Source organism: Chelonia mydas, chromosome 5 (assembly GCF_015237465.2).
Source record: "Chelonia mydas isolate rCheMyd1 chromosome 5, rCheMyd1.pri.v2, whole genome shotgun sequence".
Lineage (NCBI taxonomy): Eukaryota > Metazoa > Chordata > Testudines > Cheloniidae > Chelonia > Chelonia mydas.
This window is the reverse complement of record NC_051245.2, coordinates 78,331,244-78,354,442: the sequence shown is the minus strand read 5'-3', so window position 1 is coordinate 78,354,442 and position 23,199 is coordinate 78,331,244. Positions and strand designations below refer to the sequence as shown.

Here is a 23,199-nt window from a genome sequence, read left to right as displayed (position 1 = left end):
CATCTCAATAAATTACCTTTTCCAATTTTATGAGGTTAGCTGTTAGTTCACCACAGAGGGCATCAGCATTAATTTGCAGATGGGATCCCAGGCCTTGTTGCACTGGCTGGCTGTTAAACAAAAGAATGAGATGTGAAGGAGAAAAGCAAAGATGAGGACATGTAATAGAAATTTTATATAGAGAGCAATGAATGATTTGAATGGGAACATTGTTAGTGCGATACTTATTTAGCACAGTATTTCTGTAATGTAATTTATGCCCCCAAACTACATTCTTTACCAGACTAATTCTACAGAAACCAAGATGGAAATTAAGCATTTTTATTAGTAAAATCCCTCTGTAAGTATGCTTGTGTCTTATGACATGGATCCAAACAAAGTGGGGGAAAAAAAAAAAAGTGTGGAAAGTGCACATTAGGATCACTCTACATCCTTTAAACGTTTGGACCACATTGGAATGACTCTCCCTCCATTATCAAAGTGATTTGAAGGGGCCATAACAGTCTCACACAACTCTAAATAAGGGAAAAACCAGTGGATGAACAGCTTTCCAGACATTCCAGTTAAGGATAAGGCTTTTTCTCTTCTTACGCCTTTAAATTAATAATCAAGAGCCTAACTCTGCCTTCTGATAGATACACACTACCCCCACTGTCAGTGGAACCTGCAGAAGTAACTGAGAGCAGAATTAGACCCTAAATGGTGCAATAGTTTCTCTAAATGGCCTGGAGTGTTTTGTCATGGAATGTTTTGTCATGGAGGACTGCCTCAGGAAAATGGAGTTAGAAGTGTAACATAACTTGACCCAAGAGATTGGGCCCTTTCAATACTTTGCAGACAGGCCCACCCATTCTGGGTACGGCACTGCCTTGTGTTAAGTTTAGCTCTAGCTTTTTGTTGCTTTCTTTGGCTGCTTGCTTTTCAGGGGTGCTTCGCCAGAGGGCCGACTGTGTCAACATTTCCGGGTACAACACCTGCTGCTGCAGTTTTGCATGCTGGTTTACTATTTGATTTTTAACTGTTTTTTGCATGCTAGATTAGGAAGGTTCACAGTCACATGAGGGAGAGAATATAGTCCACTCTTGAATGTAACGCTAAATAAACTAGTCAGTTTCCCCTATTATATCCACCTGTGAACCCCACTAGCTATGGTTTTGGTGCAGTGACTAGGCGTTGCTATGTCTGGGTAGGATAGTTTCTGGGGCTTAGACCAGTGCTGGGTCAGGAGCCGTAGCTGAAGGAAGTTGTGCTCTGCCCTGCTGTGGAATAACTATTTCTTCTCTAATTGGCTCTCTTAAGGACAGCTATCTCCCTCCTGCTGGGTCCCATTCCTTCCCTGAGCTCGGGAATCATGTGCTTCCAGCAGACAGAGTGTAGGAGGAGCCTGGGGAAAAATCTGTATTGTCAGACTTTCATAGAGCCCCCAGCTGCTCTGTGCTGAAGACCAGGTTGGCTCCCGACAACAGGTAGGTGCAGAATGAGGTTGGCAAAGGAAACGTTATTTGATTTTGTTTATAAAAACAGCAAAGAAATGGGGCCTGGAGAGGGAACTATGATGTAACGAGGAGCAGGCCCTGTGTTTGCTTAGGTACCTCAGGAGGGTCAGTGAGTTGCTTATAAATATACTATGAACCTCACTGCCTTTTACCCAGGATGATGAATGTATATTTGGAGGGTCCGAAAGGTTAATCCAAACTCTCCACGCACTACTTACTTTTTATTGCCTTTTCCATTAACTGAGGCCATTGTTTTGGTGCATGGAAATCTATTTTAAACCACCTGAAAGTGCAGATGAGAGTTTATTGGTGTTTGGGGATTGTGCCTTCAATGGCTGAGATTACCAGACAGAGTCTGGATGGGGCACCGTGAAGCTCTTGTTAAGCACAGCCAACTGGAAGCAAACACAGAATAAACTTGATCTCTTGCAAGCTCCTTAAGCACTGAATGATCCCTGAATACCACAATGGCTGTACTAGAAATAAATGCTTATTAGATCTGACGTCTTATATGTTTTTAGTGCAATATAGTCCTATTCAGAGTACATACTAGTCAGTAAGAATAAATATTCATGAGTTAGTGGATTAGGTTATTGATATTGACATTAACATTAACTGAATTACTTGTATTTTCCTAAAAAGAAAAGGAATACTTGTGGCACCTTAGAGACTAACAAATTTATTTGAGCATAAGCTTTTGTGAACTACAGCTCACTTCATCGGATGCTGTAGCTCACGAAAGCTTATGCTCAAATAAATTTGTTAGTCTCTAAAGTGCCACCAGTACTCCTTTTCTTTTTGCGAACACAGACTAACATAGCTGCTACTCTGAAACCTTGTATTTTCCTAGCTGCTTCTCCCCTTTCCCCATTAATATATTTTACAGTTTAAGGCTAGGTCTGCACTTAAAAGTTTTGCTTGGAGACCTATGTCAGTTAGGAGTATGGGGAAAAAAATCAAGTCCCCTACCAACATAGCTATGGTGACAAAGCCTTAGTGTAGGCACAGTTATAATGACAAAAATGTCCTTGAGCTGGTATAGCTTATTTTATTTGAAAAACTGGTATAAGATATACCTGCAAAAAGACCCAAAAAACAACCCCACCCCCCCATCTATATAAACTATGTCCCCAGTACGGGGGTTGCCAATATAATTATACCAGTATAGCTATACCAGCAAACCCCTTCTAGTGTAGATCAGACCTAAATCTATGAAGCAAGAAAACAGCCACTGGGGACAAATTTTTCCCCTGACCTGAGCTCTGCATGCTGCTGCAACATTGAGGTAATGGAACTGGGCCACAAGGGTCATGGGAAAATTCCCCTAGCGAACGCACAGCAGACATAAGTGGCCTTAACAATTTCTGGTGGAGGGGGCAGGCCCATAGTGCACAGCAATATGGGGGGTTCCAGCCTGCTCTGAACTGTGTAGCAGTCTATAGGTGCCCTTCAGGAGGTTGCTGTAAATTAAAGGACTTTTTGCCTACTCTAATTTATGCTGATGATGGCCACACTGGTACTCAGAGCAGTCCAAATTCTTGAGGGAGTAAACCTTTTCCTTTCCTTTGTGCTACATCACAAAATGGGGTACTGGTGCAGTAGGAGGGGTGTAGCCTGAAGATGAAGGTAGCCCAAACCTTCAGGAACCCTCTTCCCCACAGTGCACACAATCAGACGAACCTGCCTGCAGGTTCTGACCTGTCTAAAGCAGGGATCTCAAACTCAAATCACCACGAGGGCCACATGAAGACTAGTACATTGGCCCGAGGGCCGCATTGCTGAAACCTTTTCATACAAAGATACAAAAGCGCCCCCTTCTGCCCCCTGCCCCGCCCCCACTCCATGAGGGCCTGCCTCTTCCCTGCCCCCATTCCAACCCCTTCCCCAAAGTCCCGACCCCCTCCCTGCCCCTATTCCAACCCCTTCACCAAATCCCCACCCTAGCCCCACCTCTTCTCCACTTCCTCCCCTGAGCGCGCTGTGTCCCCGCTCCTCCCCCCTCCCTCCTGGAAAGTCTTAAATGCCGCCAAAGAGCTGTCTTGGGGACATGGTGTGCTGGGGCGGAAGGAGGAGGAGGTGGAGCGGGGGGTGAGGGGAGCTATGCTGAGCCACAGGAAATAACTCGTGGCCTGTGGGCTGTGTGTTTTAGACCCCTGATCTAAAGCTAGCCAGATAGCACCTGGAGAATACAGATTTCCTTTGCAGAACAGCCAGTTTCAGGAACTCTGAAATATGCCTCTTTGAAGGGAGGGTACAGTCCAGCTCTAGATTGTCCCATAACACCCTGTGTCACCTTTAGTCCCAATTAACTGAAATTTGCTTAAATCCAGGTTATACCTAAATTCTCTTGAAGTACTTTTACCCCAATGCTCCTGAGAAACAGAAGAAGTTATGAGATGAGACTAATGCAGGCTCAAGAACTGCATAGCACTAAATTGTTGTCAATTATCATGAGGTTTTGAAGAAGACAGGTGTCCAGCAGGGCTTAGTGTGTAAAACAGAAGATTATTATTCTCCTTTAAAAATGATGTCTTCTTACTCATTAATATGGGAGGCAACAAAGGAAGCCATGGAGACTAGCCGTTCCTCCAGAACATTGATTTTATATCTCATGTAGAAGGTAGACAGGACTAGGACACAGACACTGCAGGGGAAAAATAAATGACAAGACAGCTGCGTTAGTTGGAACATAGTACCCTCAGACAGATGTATCTGAAAAGAAGTTTGATAATACTTGTCATTTTAAAAATCAGTGAATAAAGTTATTTGTGCACTGTACAATTCCAAGCATGGGATTTTCAAAGCTGCCTTAGAGCATTGGACTCTCAATTCATCTGGTGCCCACATGTTTCAGGTAGCTTTGAAAAATCTCATCCTTAGAGTCTACAGCAGTGCTAAGTGTTATTTGGGTGGACATTTATGTAGTGTTCTTAAACTTAGCTGTCACAATCACCACAGAGGTTTCTCTAGGGCATAAGCTAGAAAATCCACCCCTACCCTGGAGCACTTCTTTGAGCAATTTAGAAAGTTTACAAGAAATGGTATTCTTCTGCTGGCTTTTATGTAGCAGAACACATTTTACTGTAAAATCCTATTACTGGTACACAAACAAGGAGGAATGAAGAAACCCACTTTTAAACATGCTTCTAGTTTTACACTGGGTGGGGGTGCAACTCCATTGAAATCAGCCCTGTTGTAAAACTGGTGTAATAAAGGTATGAGGAGACTCTGATGGTCTTGGTAAAGAACTGTTCACTTACAGAACTGCATAGATAACAAGTATGTGGTTCAGAGACAAAAATCTGTGGGACTTCACTCTGTGGAAGAATCCAAAGGCTCCAGTCTGGCCTGTTGTGAGAAGAACAGAATTATTTTGATCAAACTGGACTGACGTAGCACAACAAAAGAGACTTTGCAAATATGTGGGAAAGGATGTAAACAGTAAGAGACAGATACCCTACTGATGTAAATTGGCCTGCACTTATGTGGAGCTACACCAATTTATACCAGCTGAAGATCTAGCTTTGGTTCTTTACCATTTCTGGGAATGTTCCTGCCTGTTCCTTCAGGCATATGTTTACTGCATAGGTCTGTATGGATAGACTTTGCTTCTGCCTTGGCAACTTTCAGATGAGTCTGGGTCTCAATGACGTGATAATCTGTCAAAAACAAGATTGGATTTTAAATTAAATGAAGCACAAAGGAAATGTTTAAGGTAAGCTAAGACAGAGTTTCCCCCAATATGAAGATCTGAAGGGAAGCCCTTCTGGGATCTGGATACAGGTGGCTTAATTAGAAGATTCATCTTAAGAGTTTAGTACAATCTGCATAGCAGTTCAACATATTTTACAAGCTTAAAAAAAGCCGTGGTGAAATGCTTTGCTATAATGTATTCAAGTTTCAAGTTCCTTTGGCAAGTTTAAAGTTAGATGGCAACGCTCATGAGCGTTGCCGGTTATCAGTGAAGAACATGTACAAATACTAGACACAAATATTCTATAGTAGTGATCCAAACCACTGCAGTAGCAATATCATGAACTTTAGGGCATTGGATCACTACTACTTTTAAAAAGGGTAGCTCCAATAAACACACTTGCTTCCTAGTATTCTAAAGGGTGGCTCTCTCTTTTTTATTTAATTAAAATTAAAGTTTTGTTCTTGCAATTGAGTTCTCACAAAATCTGAGTACTTGGAATTTTAAGAACTTGGATGCAGGCATGTGTTGGGCAGAGGCACAAGTGTGTCCACTATTCATTTTTTGTTGGAGGAAAGCAAAAAGGAAATACGGGTTTTTTTTTTGAAAATTACTCTCCTATCTCCTCTTCAAGAAGGTACAAACAAATATTTAGTCCTAAAAGAAGGTTTCCTATATTATGAGTGGAAGTGACATGTTGATGACATGGTTACTAATCCTAGAACCTGCCCTTTTGAAACCAAGAGCACTGAAAATAATAGCTTGCTATTTTGGTAAAAACCACTATCAGGTCAATGTGACTAAATCACAAGTTCTGCCATTTAGCCACACACTGACCAGCCATTCTCTTTGACTGCCAATTTATTTTGCTGGAAATTGGATGGTAGTTATATTTAGGAATCCAATTAAATTAATTCTATTCAGTTCAGGTTCTTATAGCGTACCTGTAACTGTGGTATCTGAGTATGTCGCAATGATGCATTAAGCTAGTTTTTTTAAAAATGGGATGCTGGGCTTTTACTTGTGAAAGCAGGTTAGAGAAGTGCACTTTGAATAGAGTGGTACAAGGAAGTTCTTAGTTCCTGCAGGACAGAATTCTACACTCTTGAAGCAGCCTAGAGAATGCAAGTATTAGAAAAGCTGGCCATATAACTGGGGATATAGCCATACTGCCATGGAAATGTGAGCTGAAACTGAAATGTGTTCAGCGGGTGGTAGCAACACAGCAGTTTAGTTGTTGCTCCGTAATACCACCAAATAGTCATTTCAGAAACCCACGTGGTAAACGTGGGGGGGAAGGAGGGGGGAAATAAAACTTTGTGGCAAGTAAAAAGCCCTGCTAAATTAAACCTAACCCAGTTAATAGATTCATAGATTCTAAGGCCAGAGGGGACGATTGTGATCATCTAGTCTGACCTCCTGACTAGCACAGAACAGTTTCCCAAAAATAATTTAGGCTATTCTAAACAAAAGAGGATTGATACACTGCCTCATTTGAAGTTACTGTTATTAAAATGGCTTTTCATAGGATACAGATAATGATTTGGAATTGCAAGTTGGAACACAGAATGGCCCAAGAGGTGTAAAATAACTTAAGTACTAGACACTCAGGGCACATTGGCACTACTTACACTAGTGTAACACAGCAGATTTTTGCCTTATTTCTTTAGATTGCAAAGATTGACACTCCACTAGTCCCATTATAATTAAAGGATGCAACAAAATCCTCTCTGCCTCCCGCCTTCCTCATGCAATGTTTTGGGATGACTGGTTACAGAAAGCAATTACATCAAGCAAACACAGAGCTAAGGAAGGATAACTTTGTATATATTGAGGCATTCGCAGATACTGTTCAAAGAACCTTGAGTGAATAAGCTCATATGGCCAAAGCCAGCCTCTTCTAATAAAATGGTGGAAAAACTGAAACATCTGCGATACTTCCCAAGGCTTCAAGGATACATAGTTTTTGTTTTGTCTATCTGGCACCATGACACAAAAGTACATATTTACTTAAACTTATATGGGATAAAGCAGGAATTCAGCTGTTCATATTAGGAATGGATCAGCAGAGAAGGAGAAAGTTACATTGCTACTTGACATATAAAACTGAAAATTAATGCAGTAGACAATACTTCATGAACTTAATCTGGTTTCCTGTACAAACGCATATACAAATCACCCCAGTCACTAGAAGTGAAAAGTAAATTAGGTTCTTGATCCTAGGAACAGAGTTTAATGCCCTTAACTCTGCAAAGACAGACCGAGCCTCAGGACAGGAGACCAGGATGGCTGCCCTGAGTGCCAACATTGCAGGGTGGCAAGTTACCATGCTTGGGGGCACAAAAAATATTTTATGCCCTGTGCGACAAAAAACATAGGGCTGGCCCTGTACAAAAAGGCTTACAATGTAAGTGCAAGTGCTTCACTTTGCTTCCCAGTGTGAGTAGATAGACACATGCTAGCTCTGCTTGAGCGAATGTGCTAGAAATAGCTGTATAGCTGGGGGTGGCAGCTTGGACTAGGTGCCCAAATACATACCGAAGGGGTCCAGGTGAGTTTGAACTCGGGTGGCTAGCCTGAGCCACTGCCCGTGCTATCAGGGCTACATGGCTATTTTTAGCATGCTCGATTGAGGAGAGCTAATGCATGTCTTGTCTACTCGCCCTGGGAAGCATGCTCTCAGCTGGAGTGTAGACATACTCTGAGAAACCTAGCAAATGGGAATACCAAGTAGAAATAGGGAAGTGGTCTTATCTCTATATACGGTATTGCTGAGACCATTACTATCTATCTAAGGTGGTTATATATGTCCCATTACCATAGTAACTGAATGCCTCATTCTTTAATGTATTTATTTTCACTCCATCCCTGTTAGAAATGCTACTACCCTATTTTGCAGATAGGGAACTGGGAAATGAAGTCTAAGGTCCCACAGGAAGTCTGAGGGAGAGCAGGGAACTGAATCCAAATTCCAGTCTAGCACCTTAAACTGGATCATGCTTCCTCTTGCTAGACTACTGGGTTCAGTTCGGGTGTTCAGACTTCTAAAAGGAGGTTAAAAGATTGGAATGGATTCAGAAAAGAGCTACAAGAATGATTCAAAGTGTGGAAAATATGCCTGAAGCAAGAGTAAAGCAGCTTGATCTATTAGCGTATTTAAAAGAAGGTTAAGAGGTATCTATAAGTACCTACATGCAAAGAAAGTTTTTGATAGTAGAGAGTGCTCTAATCAGCAGACAAAGGGATAACACCGCCCAATGGCTGGAAGCTGGATGTAATGTTGAAGGCCTACTTATCTTAATTTATCCATCTTCTGTCCTTTCCTCCCCTCCACCCAAACCACACTTTGGGAAAACATGGTATAGATCTTCATAGTATGATACTTCCTCTCCATTCCTAAATGATTTGATGGGGAATGTGGATATCTAAAGCATGGTCATTAGGATCCGATTTAGCACCCACTGAAATGAATGGTGCAATTCACACCTCAGAACCATTGCTTCAGGCTGCCAGCAGACTTCGGCAGATGTCGTTGCCTTGGTTACACTTGCATTATGTTCTGAAGGTTTTCTTCACAACCCGGGATAGCTAGACACAATTTTTTTAAATCAAAGCTGAGACTCTGGAGAAACTGAGACGTCCATCTGTACTCTCAAGGCTAAACTTTCATGTCACCTGACCTTTGGAGGATGTACCCCACATTTTGGAAAACACTGCTCTAAATACTTTCAGTCTTAAAATATTGAGATTATGCTGACCTTGGAAGTGTTCTGATTCAGGGGTCTGAGAGCCGGTACTACTAGACTCTTCCAACTCTTGTCTCCGACGGTGCACTATACCATCCAGATCTGAGTAGTCTTCATTGAAATCCTGAAGGGACGAAAAAGTCATGGAAAAGAACAGGCAAGGCCTAAAATTATGAAGATTATTTGTTTTTACTCCATTTCTTTGGGTTACCTGTATCTGAAATCTGTACCAAGAGCAGCAGAAATTAAAAAGGTGTCACTCTATAGATGAAGAATTTAGTATAGCTATAGCTTGAACTATTTGGTTATTGACGGCAGTGCACGTCAGTTCCTGAACAGCAGCTTTTCTTCAGACCAACGAACTGACCCGGCATGTAGGGGAAAGTTTGCAAGTGGAAGCTTTGAGAAGCCTGTTATTCTGCCTTCAGTGGCAAGGGTAGCCACTTACTGCAACTCTAAATTAGCACAGATGATAGTGAAAGACTGACTGCTGGAAATATAGGCATGTGGAAAGGAAGAAAAATGCAAGTCAGTGCACAGCCCACATACAGACCTTAATAACGGGCACTGTTATATACACAGAGCACATATACAGACATCACATCTATTCATGCATCGTTCTTGTGGAGAGAAGATTACATCTGTGCTGGTATCGCTGACCATTTGCAGTTTAGTCAGAGATTTCTGAGGTGACAGAACGTGTGTGTGTCAAGCTTTCCTTCAGTTTGAGACATGAGAAGAGTTTGGACAATTTGGACTTTAATAAATGGAACTTTATCAAAAGCAAAATAAACCATCTTACCAAAGACAGGGTCATAGGGCGATTGGCCCTGAAGCTGTTTTCGGGGGAAGAAGGATTGGGACTGTTGCCAACACTTATATCCTGAAAGGCAATTTTTAAATAAATAATAATATTTATATATATAATTATAGTTATCTAATTGCTATTCTTTAAAATAAAAAGCAGTCATAAGGAACATAACTGAGCTTCACAACTTCACTCTGTCAATACTTACCTCTAAGTGTCTACAGACAGATTTTAATAGCTTGTAGGTTGTGTCTCTGGAGAGTAAGGAGACAAATATGTACTGAAAGACAAAAGTAATAATTTACATAATTATTGTTTGAAAAAAGATATTTTGCACAAGTTTCATCTTATCAGTTATTAACAGGGTGCACTTGCTGGTTCAGCAATTACTTTCAAAGGCCTGCAGACAGTAAAGCATGGCCTAGAAGATATGAAGTAAAGAACACAGTTTAAGAGTTTTACAAAGAAATGTGGACAAGGCTTATCATAATTTGCCAAAGCCTGCAGTCCACACCCAGGTAAGATTCAGAAATTTTGCTTGGTAAGGACTATAAGAATAGGTGCAGTATAGTTTCCCCATCCCACTCAAATTCAGGGGTGGTGGTGGAGGGGGGGAAAATCAACTTGCCTTACCCTTCCCTCCCTGGTCAAATTATATTGAAAATCAGACCCCTTCCATTGATATTGTAGGAGTTCTCAGATATTTTTAAAAAGACAACAAAAAAGAAGAAACAATCCTGAATACTAAACATGGGCTGCTATTATGTTGGAACTGAATTAAATTAGATTGTTACTGGTTAGACAGGAGATCACCAAGCAGAGTCGGAGGTGCTGTAGGAGGTGGGGCTGCTGATTCAATAGATGATACTTTTCCCTCCAAGCCCTGCTGCCCCTGGACAGGCCTCCCTGCAGCTTCATAAAGGGCCCCCAAAATAGGTTCATTTCCTCAGCTGTTTTAGCTCCATCCTGGATTGCCATGTAGTAATCTAGGAGGTTTGCAGGAGCTGCTGGTGCCCTGCTTCTCTATATCCCTCCTCTCTCAGTACCCTGAAAAGCTGCATCTTCTGTGGGTCGCAGGGGAAATATGGTACTCTGGAAGATTGAAGCACCCCTTTCCCACAGGACAGGCAAAGAGAAGGTCCCCTCAGAGGGGTGCTTCAGGCTGTAGAGTTGGTCAAATCCTGCAGGGCTAGGTTTTGTGTAACACTAAAATGGCCACATGGGACTGGTCTGTGCCTCTATATTCTAAACAGCCACCTGTCAACTGCTCCCTCAAGATTCCACCATGACAAATTCTAGGAATAAGTAGAGAAGAAAGCAAGAGAGGTCAAAGATAACCCCACACTTACCCGGTCAGTGACTGTTGCTATGACCAGAGCATTTGGCACCAGAAGGGCAGTTTTGGTTTTCTTTATTAGTGTTATGGAGAGCACAGGAATACTAATCTGAAATGAAATGATCACATTGTTAGAATGCCAAAATAATATAATACTTCAGTTACCTTATTGGTTATATACAAGTAGCAGTTCGTGTGAAAACCAATCCACTAACATAGATCAAGAATGTTGAAACACTAGCTCATCTTTTCCAGGGCCTCGTTTTGATTGTTACACACAATAGGTGTGGGTTGAGGTAAGGAACTCTATTTTTTTTTTTAATCTCGCTCAAGTGTAAATGTTAATTCATCAGCTATGTTTTACTCTAACAAAAGTTTGTGAAGCATGTAGGAAACAAAAGCAATACCCCTCCCCCTTTCTGGGGTTTAGAGTTTTCAGAAGAGGTCTGAATTTATTCTAATTTTGCAGAATATGTGGGTCAGCAAACGGTGTAAAAGAAGCAAGGTCCCGTAGCAGACTATTTAGGAAAAGAAACATTCCAGAACATAGATTGCAGGAGATACAGGTCAAAGAATCAACATATTTCAAACTCTGCCCCACTACTTATACAGTGCCTAGTTTGTGACAAGCTGCTGAGTAAACGGTTCAGATCTTTCAGCATAACTAAAAGGATTTAGCCAACCCATGCTAAATATAAACACATCTCCATGTATGCTGTTCATCCTTTTTGCAAATACACCTGCAAATTATACTTTACATAGGTCAGTACTTTCAATACTTTTTCTTCCTATAGTTCCATACAGCTTCATTAGCAAGATCATATGCTTGATCACAAAGTTTGGTTTCTAATGAGGACTTCTCTTAAGTTTCAGGGTGTTTTAGTTCAGGAGTTTGGTATGGGCTCCACTTTGAAATCCCATATTACTAGAGAGAGCATGAAGGGCAGGCTCTATTTCCAATAAAAGACTGGCTGGTAGCAAGACAGACAGATGTGATACTTTAGGCTATACAGAGGATGGAATGGTCACCCTGTTAGAATTCCTGTTATTTACACTTCTCTCTGGACTCTGCATCAGTCAGACTAAGGGTATGTCTACACTACAAAATTAGGTCTATTTTATAGAAGTAGATTTTATACAGTCGATTGTGTACATCCCCACTAAGCGCATTAAGTCGGCAGAGTGCTTCCTCAATACCGTGGCTAGCATCGACTTACGGAGTGGTGCACTGTGGGTAGCTATCCCACCGTTCTCGCAGTCTCTGCTGCCCATTGGAATTCTGGGTTAAGCTCCCAATGCCTGATGGGGCAAAAACATTATTGCAGGTGGTTTTGGGTACACGTCGTCAGTCGCCCCTCCCTCCCTCCGTGAAAGCAATGGCAGACAATCGTTTCACGCCTTTTTTCCTGGGTTATCCATGCAGACGCCATACCCTGGCAAGCATGGAGCCCACTCAGTTCACCGCTGCTGCTGTGAGCATTGTAAACACGTTGCGCATGGTCCTGGAGTATGTGCAGAACCGGGCTAAGAGACGCCAGCACGAGGACAATTGTGAGGAGGATATGGACACTGACTTCCTGAAAGCACGGGCTGTGGCAATTGGGACATCATGGTGGCAGCGGGGCTGGTTGATACAGTGGAACACTGATTCTGGGCCCGGCGAACAAGCACAGTCTGGTGCGACCGCGTAGTGTTGCGAGTATGGGATGATTCATAGTGGCTGCGAAACTTTTGCATGCATAAGGCCACTTTCCTTGAACTTTGTGAGTTGCTTTCCCCTGCCCTGAAGTGCAGGAATACCAAGATGAGAGCTGTCCTGACAGTTGAGAAGCGAGTGGCAATAGCCTTGTGGAAGCTTGCAACGCCTGACTACTACAGGTCAGTCGGGAATCAATTTGGAGTGGGCAAGTCTACTTGTGTGGACTGCTGTGATCCAAGTAGCCAATGCAATCATTGACGTTCTGTTATCAAGGGTAGTGAATCTGAGAAATGTGCAGGTCATACTGGATAGCTTTGCTGCAATGGGGTTCCCTAACTGTGGTGGGGTGATAGACGGAATGCATATCCCTATTTTGGCACTGGACCACATTGCCAACCAGTATGTAAACCGCAAGGGGTACTTCTCAATGGTTCTGCAAGCACTGGTGGATCACAAGGGACATTTCACCGGCATCAAGGTGGGATGGCTGGGAAAGGTGCATGATGCTTGCATCTTTAGGAACTCTGGGCTGTTCGAGCAGCTGCAAGAAGGGACTTACTTCCCAGACCAGAAAATTACTGTTGGGGATGTTGAAATGCCTATAGTTAATCTTGGGGACCCAGCCTACCCCTTGCTCCCATGGCTCATGAAGCCATACACAGGCAGCCTGGACAGTAGTAAGGAGCAGTTCACCTATAGGCTGAGCAAGTGCAGAATGGTGGTAGAATCTGCCTTTGGATTTTTCAAAGCTTGCTGATGCTGTTTGCTGACTAGGTTAGATCTCAGTGCAACCAACATTCCCATTGTTATTGCTGCTTGCTGTGTGCTCCATAATATCTGAGAGAGTAAGGGGGAGACGTTTATGGTGGGGTGGAAGGTTGAGGCAAATCGCCTGGTGCCAGACAGCAGGATGATTAGAAGAGCACAGCTAGGCACACTGCGCATCAGAGAGGCTTTGAAAACCAGTTTCATGACTGGCCAGCCTACGGTGTGACAGTTGTATGTGTTTCTCCTTGCTGCAAACCTACCCCCTTTGTTGATTTTAATTCCCTGTCAGCCAACCACCCTCCCCCCCTTCGATCACAGCTGGCAAAGGAAATAAAGTAACTATTGTTTTGAAACCATGTATTCTTTCTTTATTAATTTTTTTTTAAAAAAAAAGTGAGATAACTGACAAGGTAGCCCGGGTGAGAGAGGAGGGAAGGACAAGGTCACATTGCTTATTGTAGCCACACTACAAATCAAAACTGTTTGAATGGCAGCCTTCTGTTGCTTGGGCCATCCTCCGGAGTGGAGTGGCTGGGTGCCTGGAGCCTCCCCTCCACGTTCTTGGGCATCTGGGTGAGGAGGATATGGAACTTGGGGAGGAGGGCAGGCGGTTGTACAATGGATGTAGCTGGGGTCTGTGCTCTTGTTGGCTTTCCTTCAGCTCCAACAGATGCTTCATCATGTCCATTTGCTCCCCCATTAGCCTCAGCATCGCCTCCTGCCTCCGCTCTTCGCGCTCACTTAATTCTTTCCTGGCCTCTGCCACTGAGTGCCTCCATGCATTAAGCTGTGCCCTATCAGTGTGGGAGCACTGCATAAGCTTCAAAAATGTTTTTTTTTTTTTTGCCTTCTAATCTGCGATAACCTCAGGGACGAAGATGATAGAGGGAGCATAGAAACATTTGCATCTGGGGGGAGCTAAAAAGGAAGAGTAAAATTTAAGATGATACATTTCTGAGAACAAAAGGGAGACTCTTTCACCGTGAATCAAGCAATTCACAGAAGACAGCACATGTGTTTTAGGTACAAGATCGCATTTTGCCTTTTATATTGAGCGCCTGCCGGTATGGTGACATATCACAAATGGCTGGGCAACAGAATTCGGTTTTCAGGCAGCCATGGTAAGCCAAAGGGTAAACGGAGTTGACTTCTTACAACTTCATAACCATAGGCGCCGACTCCATGGGAAAAATTGGTGGGTGCGGAGCAGCCACCGGCAGCTCCCCGCCCCACCAGCTCACTTTCACACTCCGCTCCACCTCCACCCCTGAGCGGGCCAATGTGTCCTGCTTCTCCTCTCTTCCTCCCAGCACTTGTGCTGCAAAACACCTGTTTCGCGTGGCAAGCCTGGGAGGGGGAATGCAGTGTGCTTGGGGAAGAGGTGGGGCCAGGGCAGGGATTTGGGGAGGGATCCAACAGGGGCAGAGAGGGTGCGGAGTCGGGGTGGGGCCAGGGTGCAAGCACCCACCAACACCAACAAAAGTTGGCACCTGTGTTCATAACATGTGGGAATGGTTTCAAACTGCAGTGCCATCCTTTCCCATAGCAAGGAATGGCGGTTGGTTTCACATTTAAAAGGAGGGGCCGCACACACCTCCTGCCACCCCACTGCGTGGCTGTTCTCTGGGATGGTCCTTTTTAGCCAAACACAAACAACCCAGCATGAACAGCGTCCTTTTACTGTTCCCTTACAAAAATTCCCCTATTTCAACCAGGTGACCATGAATGATATCTCTCTCCTGAGGCTAACACAGAAAGATATAGACTGAATGTTGCTTGAATACAACCAAAACCCAGGACCATTCGCTGCCATGCTTTGCGTTGCAATGATTCCAGACTTCTTGCTACTGGCTTGGTGTGGTAAAGTGTCCTACCATGGAGGACGAAATAAGGCAGCCCTCCCCAGAAACCTTCTACAAAGGCTTTCAGAGTTTCTCCAGGAGAGCTTCATGGAGATGTCCCTGGAGGATTCCCACTCCATCCCCAGACACTTTAACAGACTTTTCCAGTAGCTGTACTGGCCGCGAATGCATCCCAATTCTTCAGGGAAAATCAAACATTAAACACTATTGCTTTTAAACCCTGTACTGTAGTTACAAATGTGCACTCACCAGAGCCGCCTTCTCCGGCTTCAGGGTCGGGGATCCCGCCTTGGGAGGGTATTGGCTCCAGGGTGAAGAAAAGGTCCTGGCTGCTGGGGAGAACGCATTCACCTCTTGCCTGCTGCGCATTCTCCTCCTCCTCTTCCTCATCCACAAAATTCTCCTCCCTGTTGTGTGAGACTTCCCCCTTTTAGGTGTCCATGGACAGTGGTGGGGTAGTGGTAGGGTCCCCCCCCTAGAATGCCATACAGCTGATCATAGAAGCGGCATGTATGTGGCTCTGACCCGGAGCGACCGTTTGCCTCCTTTGTCTTTTGGTAGGCTTGCCTGAGCTCCTTGACTTTCATGCGGCTCTGCTGTGTGTCCTTGTTGTAGTCTCTCTCAACCATGCCCTGTGAGATTTTGGCATATATATTAGCATTTCTTCTTTTTGATTGGAGTTCGGCCTGCACAAATTCTTCTCCCCATACAGCAATCAGATCCAGTGTCTCCCTTTCAGCCCATGCTGGAGCTCGTTTGCAATTCTGGGGGGACTGCATGGTCACCTGTGCTGCTGAGCTTGCCACGCTGACCAAACAGGAAATGAAATTCAAAATTTCCTGGGGCTTTTCCTGTGTACCTGTGAACTCATCGGAGTTCAAAGTGCTGTCCAGAGCAGTCACATTGGAGCTCTCTGGGATAGCTCCCGGAGGCCAATACCATCAAATTGTGTCTGCACTACCCCAAATTCGACCCAGCAAGGTCCATTTTAGCACTACTCCCCTCACCAGGGAGGGGTACAGAAGTCAATTTTAAGAGCTGTTAGGTCGACGGAACGGGGTTGGTTGTGTAGACGCATTCATTTTAAAATCGACCTAACTCGGCTAAATTCGACCTAACCCCGTAGTGTAGACCAGGGCTAAGACATGCGAGAGATTAGGAGAGAGGGGAATGTATCTAAAATTTGGCTAATAAATGACCTTTCATAGCACTGAATTGAAAGTATAGTACTGCAAATGAAGAATTATAATAAATTGAAATAGGAGACTTTATTTATGGAATAATCTATCATCTTTTAGTTGTTAGCTTCTGTTTATGAAGGGCCTCTAAGGAAAGCAGTACTGAGACATGAAATGGTCTCTCATTATGTTTTGGCTAACCTGCCTATCATCACCAATGCTTTTGCTTATATTTAGCCTGAGTATGAAATTTTGTCATTCACTATTTTAGGGATGGCTAACCAAATGGATACTCTACCCTCGCCCTAAAGGTTAGAGAAGAGGTCAAGGCCACTTTGATCAAAAGCCATTGCTAATAAGTTTATTGATAAAAGAGATGGGCCTGAATCAAAGCTTCATGTTCAAAACCCTTGAAAGTTTGGGAGGCTTGGATCCAAAATTTGCAACTCTGGCCCACCTCCAGTTCTCAATTTTGTGTGTGTGTATACATGAACTTCTACTTTGCCTGCTTACTATGCTGTTTTCACATCAAGACCAGAATGCCTCTAACCCACTTCTTTAAAACTCTACTGAAAATTGCCTGTCTACCTCAACCTGCTTTCTTTACCTTTCCCCAGGGATGCTAGAACAATTTGTCTGGTGTGTGTGCTGAGAGCCATTGAACCAAACTGTAAACCCTGTATATGATGTAACCCACTTCAAGCCAGGGGGTGCAAAAGCCCCCAGAACTTCTAATTCCAGTACCTATGCCTTTACCCCTTGTTTGTATCATATGTTGTGTAGTTAGATGGTAAGAATTTCTGAACAGGGCTTTGTTTGTAAATTTTTTCTGGAAAATGACTCCATATCAGCATTATCAAATAAATATATTTAAATAGAAATAGGTCAATTAAAAAGATATTCTGCAAACTTCATCAAATAGAGTCATTCCTACTGTGCTAAAGTTTAATGAAGTTTCTGCTTCATACTATTTTGGTGGCCGATATTAGCTGTGATATCCTAGTTCAAAAAGAGGAAAAAAAAATCTAAGTGGGATGGAATACCCATTTCCTACACTCTTATGCCAGCAATTGTTTATCAGGGAGAATCACTGTGAGACCATTTCACTTCTACCCATCTGCAATACTCACTGTCCAGAGGACTGAAACTGTGGACAACTTGGAAAAAAACAAGTAGAGAACTACGCAGGACAACCTGATATTGTGATTCAGAAGTGTGATTCACTCTTGGGAACCACACTTGTAGTTGTTGCACAGCCCAGAAGAGGGCCTGCTAGGCTCCAGTACCAAGATGTGGCTACCTGGAGAGGCACCAGGAAGAAGCCTGCTAAATCATCATCTTTTGAGGTTTAAACAGCATTGCAATAAAAACCTGTTATTTATTCAACAAATAGGGCTTTGCTACTCAGAACAAATCAGTCATACCAGAATTCGCCACTTATACTTCATACTCTGAGAACTGATTAGTTGAAATAGCTACCTTTCTCAGGGCTTAAAATAATACTTTACCTTATAGAAACAGAAGTTAGAGATAGAAAACATCCATTAGATTGTATAGTCCAGCTCCTTTTCAGTAAGGAATTGTTTCTTATGACAAGTTTTCCTGGTTTTGGTCAGACTAGTTTTAAAGAGTTCCAAGCAATGGAACATTATTATATTATTCCTAATTACATTTCCTATTCTCTTCCCCTTTTTGTTGTTGGCACCTGTGAAATATTTGTAGGCTTATCATGCACACATACAGGTTCATTAGCTGCTGCTTAGCAAAGTTATGAATGTTTATTTTAAGTCTTTTCTCGTAGGTCAGTCCTTCCCGATTGCTAATCATCGTTACTAGTCTCTGAATTCCTTCAATTTCTCAATATCTTTCCAACAGGTAACTTTGGTGCAGTTGCATCACAATCATATACAGAGACACTGTATAGCCCCACGCACTATGATGGGATGTTTCTGTGTCCCATATGTCGCCCCCAAACTATAATGTATTTTGAAATCATAACACATTGCTAAATGTCTAATTCTTAACTCTCTTTCCGCATTACTGACTTCCCAGGTTTATCCCTCCCATTGAGTGCGTGTCAGATTACATTTCCTCATGTATGTTAGCTTGCATACTTTAAAGCTGAACTTCAGTTTGGGCCAAAATCTGCCACTGATACTGTTGCTGCGCATCAGCTTACTCTACAAATAGTCTCATTAATTTCAATGGAACTACTTGCCAAGGAAGTTTGTACTCAATGAGCAAGGGTGGCACAACATGACCCTTTTGTTAATTTCAGCTTCCTTATTTGCTCTCTATGGCTGTTATTAAACACTTGTGCCATTTCCCCATTCATGTCAAAAAATTAACTATGACTAAAGCAATCTATTAATTCACAACAAACAATAACTCAGTTACCTAAGTCATGTAATAGCACACCTTGCAAATGCAATAAGCTACTATTATGAACCACAATTTATCATTCTTTAAATCTATTTTACATTCTGAAAAAAAATTCCTCCAAATATCAGGTGTGTCCTATTAAGGCCTTTGACCTGATTTCCTTCCTGGGCTGATAACTTTTTAATCTGTTTCTCTAACTAAGTCAAAAGGTATGGCATCAGCACCCTAGTAATTATAGGACGAGGAAAGGGTGTGCATCTAAATCTGATTCTCATTCAAGGAAATGTACAAGTATTTTACACGTTCAGAGCACAGTATTCCCACTAAAAAGAACCACCCCCCCAAAACTCAGCTACACTGATTTGTTTCAGTGGGAACCCAAGGACAAGGAGTCAGGGCAAAATTCATGTTGAAAACAGAAATCTCTTCAGGCAGGGACCTTCTCTTATTATCCATATGTACAGTGCCTAGTGTAACAGGGCCCAAGACGTACTTGGAGCCTTCATACCTTGATATACAACAACTAGATTAACTTCAAACATGAAAATCTGTTTCCCAAAACAGCCAGTACTGGCTACAGGGATAAGTCTGTACCTCCACAACCCATCTCTCCCCTTCCCAGCATACCCACAGGCAAGAATACAGAGCACTGGGTCCAGTGGCCTCCCTCAGTCACTCCACAGAGGGAGTAACAACAGTGGTTGGGAGAATGTGTTTCCCCTACCTTCCCACACCTCCTCAACTCCCAAAACATACCCCGTCAATTGTGCTTCTCTGCTTTGTCTCCTCCCTCCCCATTTTATTTCTCTCTTCTCTTCCACTTCTACCCAGAGCGTCCCCCCAACACCTCTAGATTTGTAGTGCAAGTAATTATAAACAAACATTAAAAAATATTCAGACATGGAACAAACAAGATGTGGGCTTGTCAGTACTGTGATCACTGCATATTGAATGCCTTCTCTTGCTCTCCTCCCCAACTTTGACTTTGGGCTTTTGAGACTGCACACAGCACAATGGCTGACTGGTGCTTTTGGGTATTACTGCAATATAGTTGTTAGTGTTCAGTAATGCTCAGGCAAGAAGATAAAAGGCTTAACACCACTGGTGCATATTAGAAGAGTGTCAATTTCTAGAAATCACCAAGATCCCAGAGAATTTCATTGCTTTTTGTACACAGAGATGCTACTAACCTTGGTGTCTTTACCAAAGACCTTGGAATGAAAACAAATCCAGTTTTCAGATATAAATAACTTTCCTTGATACAGAATTTCTTTCTGTAGAGCACAGGTAAAACCTATAAACATTAAAAAGAATAATAAAAAAGGGAAATAAGGACAATCCAGAGAATTACAGACCAGTCAGCTTAACTTTGGTACCCGGAAAGAGAATGGAGCAAATAATTAAGCAATCAATTTGCAAACATCTAGAAGATAATAAGGTGATAAGTAACAATCGGCATGGATTTGTCAAGAACAAATTGTGTCAAACCAATCCGATAGCTTTCTTTGACAGTGTAAAAAGCCTTGTGGAGGTGGTGGTGGTGGGGGGAACAAAGAGGGGGAAAAGTGGTAGATGTGGTATATCTTGACTTTAGTAAAGCTTTTGATACGGTCTTGCATAACCTTCTCACAAACAAACTAGGGAAATGCAACCTAGATGGAGCTACAGTAAGGTGGGTGCAAAACTGGTTGGAAAACCATTCTCAGAGAGTCGTTATCAGTGGTTCACAGTCTGCTGGAAGGACATAATGCGTGGGGTCCCACAGGGATCAGTTCTGGATCCGGTTCTGTTCAATATCTTCATCAATGATTTAGATAATGGTGTAGAGAGTACACTTATAAAGTTTGTGGACAATACCAAACTGGGAGGGGTTGCAAGTGCTTTGGAGGATAGGATTAAAATTCAAAATGATCTGGACAAACTGGAGAAATGGTCTGAAGTAAATAGGATGAAATTCAGTAAAAGGACAAATGCAAAGTATTCCATTTAGGAAGGAACAATCAGTTGCGCACATACAAAATGGGAAATGACTGCCTCCGAAGGAGTACTGAGGAAAGAGAACTGGGGGTCATAATGGACCATGAGCTAAATATGAGTCAACAGTGTAAAGCGGTTGCCAAAAAAAAAAAAAAAAAAAAAAAAAAGAGAGCAAACATCATTCTGGGATGTATTAGCAGGAGTGTTGTAAGCAAGACACGAGAAGTAATTCTTCCGCTCTACTCCGCGCTGATTAGGCCTCAGCTGGAGTATTGTGTCTAGTTCTGGGTGCCACATTTCAGGAAAGATGTGGACAAATTGGAGAGAGTCCAAAGGAGAGCAACAAAAATGATTAAAGGTCTAGAAAACATGACCTACGAGGGAAGATTGAAAAAATTGGGTTTGTTTAGTCTGGAAAAGAGAAGACAGAGGGGGGACATTATAACAGTTTTCAAGTACGTAAAAGGTTGTTACAAGGAGGAGGGAGAGAAATTTTTCTTCTTCCCCTCCGAGGATAGGACAAGAAGCAATGTGCTTAAATTGCAGCAAGGGAGGTTTAGGTTGGACATTAGGAAAAACTTCCTGTCAGGGTGATTAAGCAATGGAATAAATTGCCTAGGGAGGTTATGGAATCTCCATCATGGAGATTTTTAAGAGCAGGTTAGACAAACACCTGTCAGGAATGGTCTAGATAATACCTAGTCTTGCCATGAGTGCAGGGGACTGGACTAGATGACCTCTCAAGGTCCCTTCCAGTTCTATGATTATTCAGCACCTATAATACCTGCAGTCCAGCTAGGGTTGCCAATTTTGGTTGGGATGTATTCCTGGAGGTTTCATCACAGGACATAATTTTAATTAAAGATTATTTTTTAATTCCTGGAGACTCCAGGATGATCCTGCAGGATTGGCAACCACAAGATGAGCAGAGGTGCTTTAAAAATATCCTGTGCTATTCATAAAAATAAATTAATACATCTCTTTAAAGCACATGAAAGAGTTAGTTATGCACAGAAAAATCTTTAGAGCTCAAACCTTCATGAGTCTGAACTCTGATAAACCTTCAAGGTATTAAAAATGCATTGTAAATAGGGATGAGACAAATGAGTTAAGAAGAATTCAGGAAGTTTCTTACACATTCTGAACTTAAATGTAAAACCTTCCATTGAGGAGTACAGCAAGATACACACTGTGAAAAAGCTTCCAAAGTACCTTACACAATGACTTCCACTTACTTCCTATGAATACATTATGCTCATTTCAGGTTACCACATATGGAAAACAAGAAGAGTTGTTGGGTGTGTTAGCCACTTCTCTCTCTAAACCCACTAAATACAATATGAATCCTGTAGATTAGTCCCAAAGCAAATTGAGAGATGCACATTTGAATAGGATGTGTTTAATGTTACGGCTACAGAACAATCCCACCTCCCCCATTTATGCAGTGTATGCTGACCACACACTGAGTTGCTATGCCTTCTTTTAAGGTGTTGTCACAAGCTGTGCATCTTTTGTGCTCCGATATAGTTATGGCTATATATAAAAAACTTTAAAAGTTTAACACCCTCTCACCCACTACTTCTCTTACCAACACGTGAAATTTAAAGGGATTGGGCTTGATCACTGTGTATTTCCAGGTAATAGGACACAAAGTTTGCCAGAACTTTAAGAGTTTTACATACTTGAATGTCTTCAGAATTAACTAGTCATTTGGTCAGTTCTCTCAGACCTCTACTGTAGGTTTTGGTAATATTAGTGAGCAGTAACCAAGCAGAATGTGTAAATCTTGGTTATTTCTATTTGGAAGTGCAAAAGAGTCACATCACAGGTTATGATTCACAAACATCTCCTCACAACTGAAAACAAAGGAATGATGTGTTTAATTCTACAAGATTCCCACTGGATCACTGAGTAGATGGAGGAACAGGCCTTATGAATATAAAAATCCATTCAGCTAAACTGCTCTTATAACAGATGTTCTAGATCCACTACGTAAATGAACAACTGACAGCTTCCATTGTCCTGTCATGGATTCACTTTGCATTCTGGGACAGATAAAACAATGGTGTGGTACTTACTTTGCTTCAGTGGCTCTGTAGTTGGGACATCCAGAAATAGCTTGTGATAGTGAGCATTTGCCTTGAACTAAAATTAAACAAACACAGAACACATTTTGGTTATTCCTTCATTAAAATATATTTACCCCCCTTAATCTGCACACTTGCTTTCTCCTTTAGCATCCTCTATACCACG

The 23,199-nt window shown here is 42.4% G+C and overlaps 1 protein-coding gene across 6 annotated transcripts in view; it reads right to left on the bottom strand.

Annotated features, from left to right (window-relative positions):
* GRAMD2B (GRAM domain containing 2B) overlaps nucleotides 1-23,199 on the bottom strand; it is a 73,445-nt gene that overhangs the window by 5,162 nt on the left and 45,084 nt on the right. For 4 of the 6 annotated variants that reach the window (XM_037901644.2, XM_007060860.4, XM_037901643.2 and 1 more), the window contains 10 exons: nucleotides 23,025-23,091; nucleotides 20,160-20,263; nucleotides 11,094-11,189; nucleotides 9,953-10,024; nucleotides 9,739-9,819; nucleotides 8,949-9,060; nucleotides 5,033-5,155; nucleotides 4,757-4,844; nucleotides 4,036-4,140; nucleotides 17-110 (listed from right to left, as the gene is read on the bottom strand). In XM_037901644.2, coding sequence (XP_037757572.1) covers nucleotides 17-110; nucleotides 4,036-4,140; nucleotides 4,757-4,844; nucleotides 5,033-5,155; nucleotides 8,949-9,060; nucleotides 9,739-9,819; nucleotides 9,953-10,024; nucleotides 11,094-11,189; nucleotides 20,160-20,263; nucleotides 23,025-23,091 — 942 coding nt within the window. The remainder of the gene's footprint in view (nucleotides 1-16; nucleotides 111-4,035; nucleotides 4,141-4,756; nucleotides 4,845-5,032; nucleotides 5,156-8,948; nucleotides 9,061-9,738; nucleotides 9,820-9,952; nucleotides 10,025-11,093; nucleotides 11,190-20,159; nucleotides 20,264-23,024; nucleotides 23,092-23,199) is intronic. The other 2 variants (XM_043546980.1, XM_037901642.2) reach the window with 1 other exon arrangement.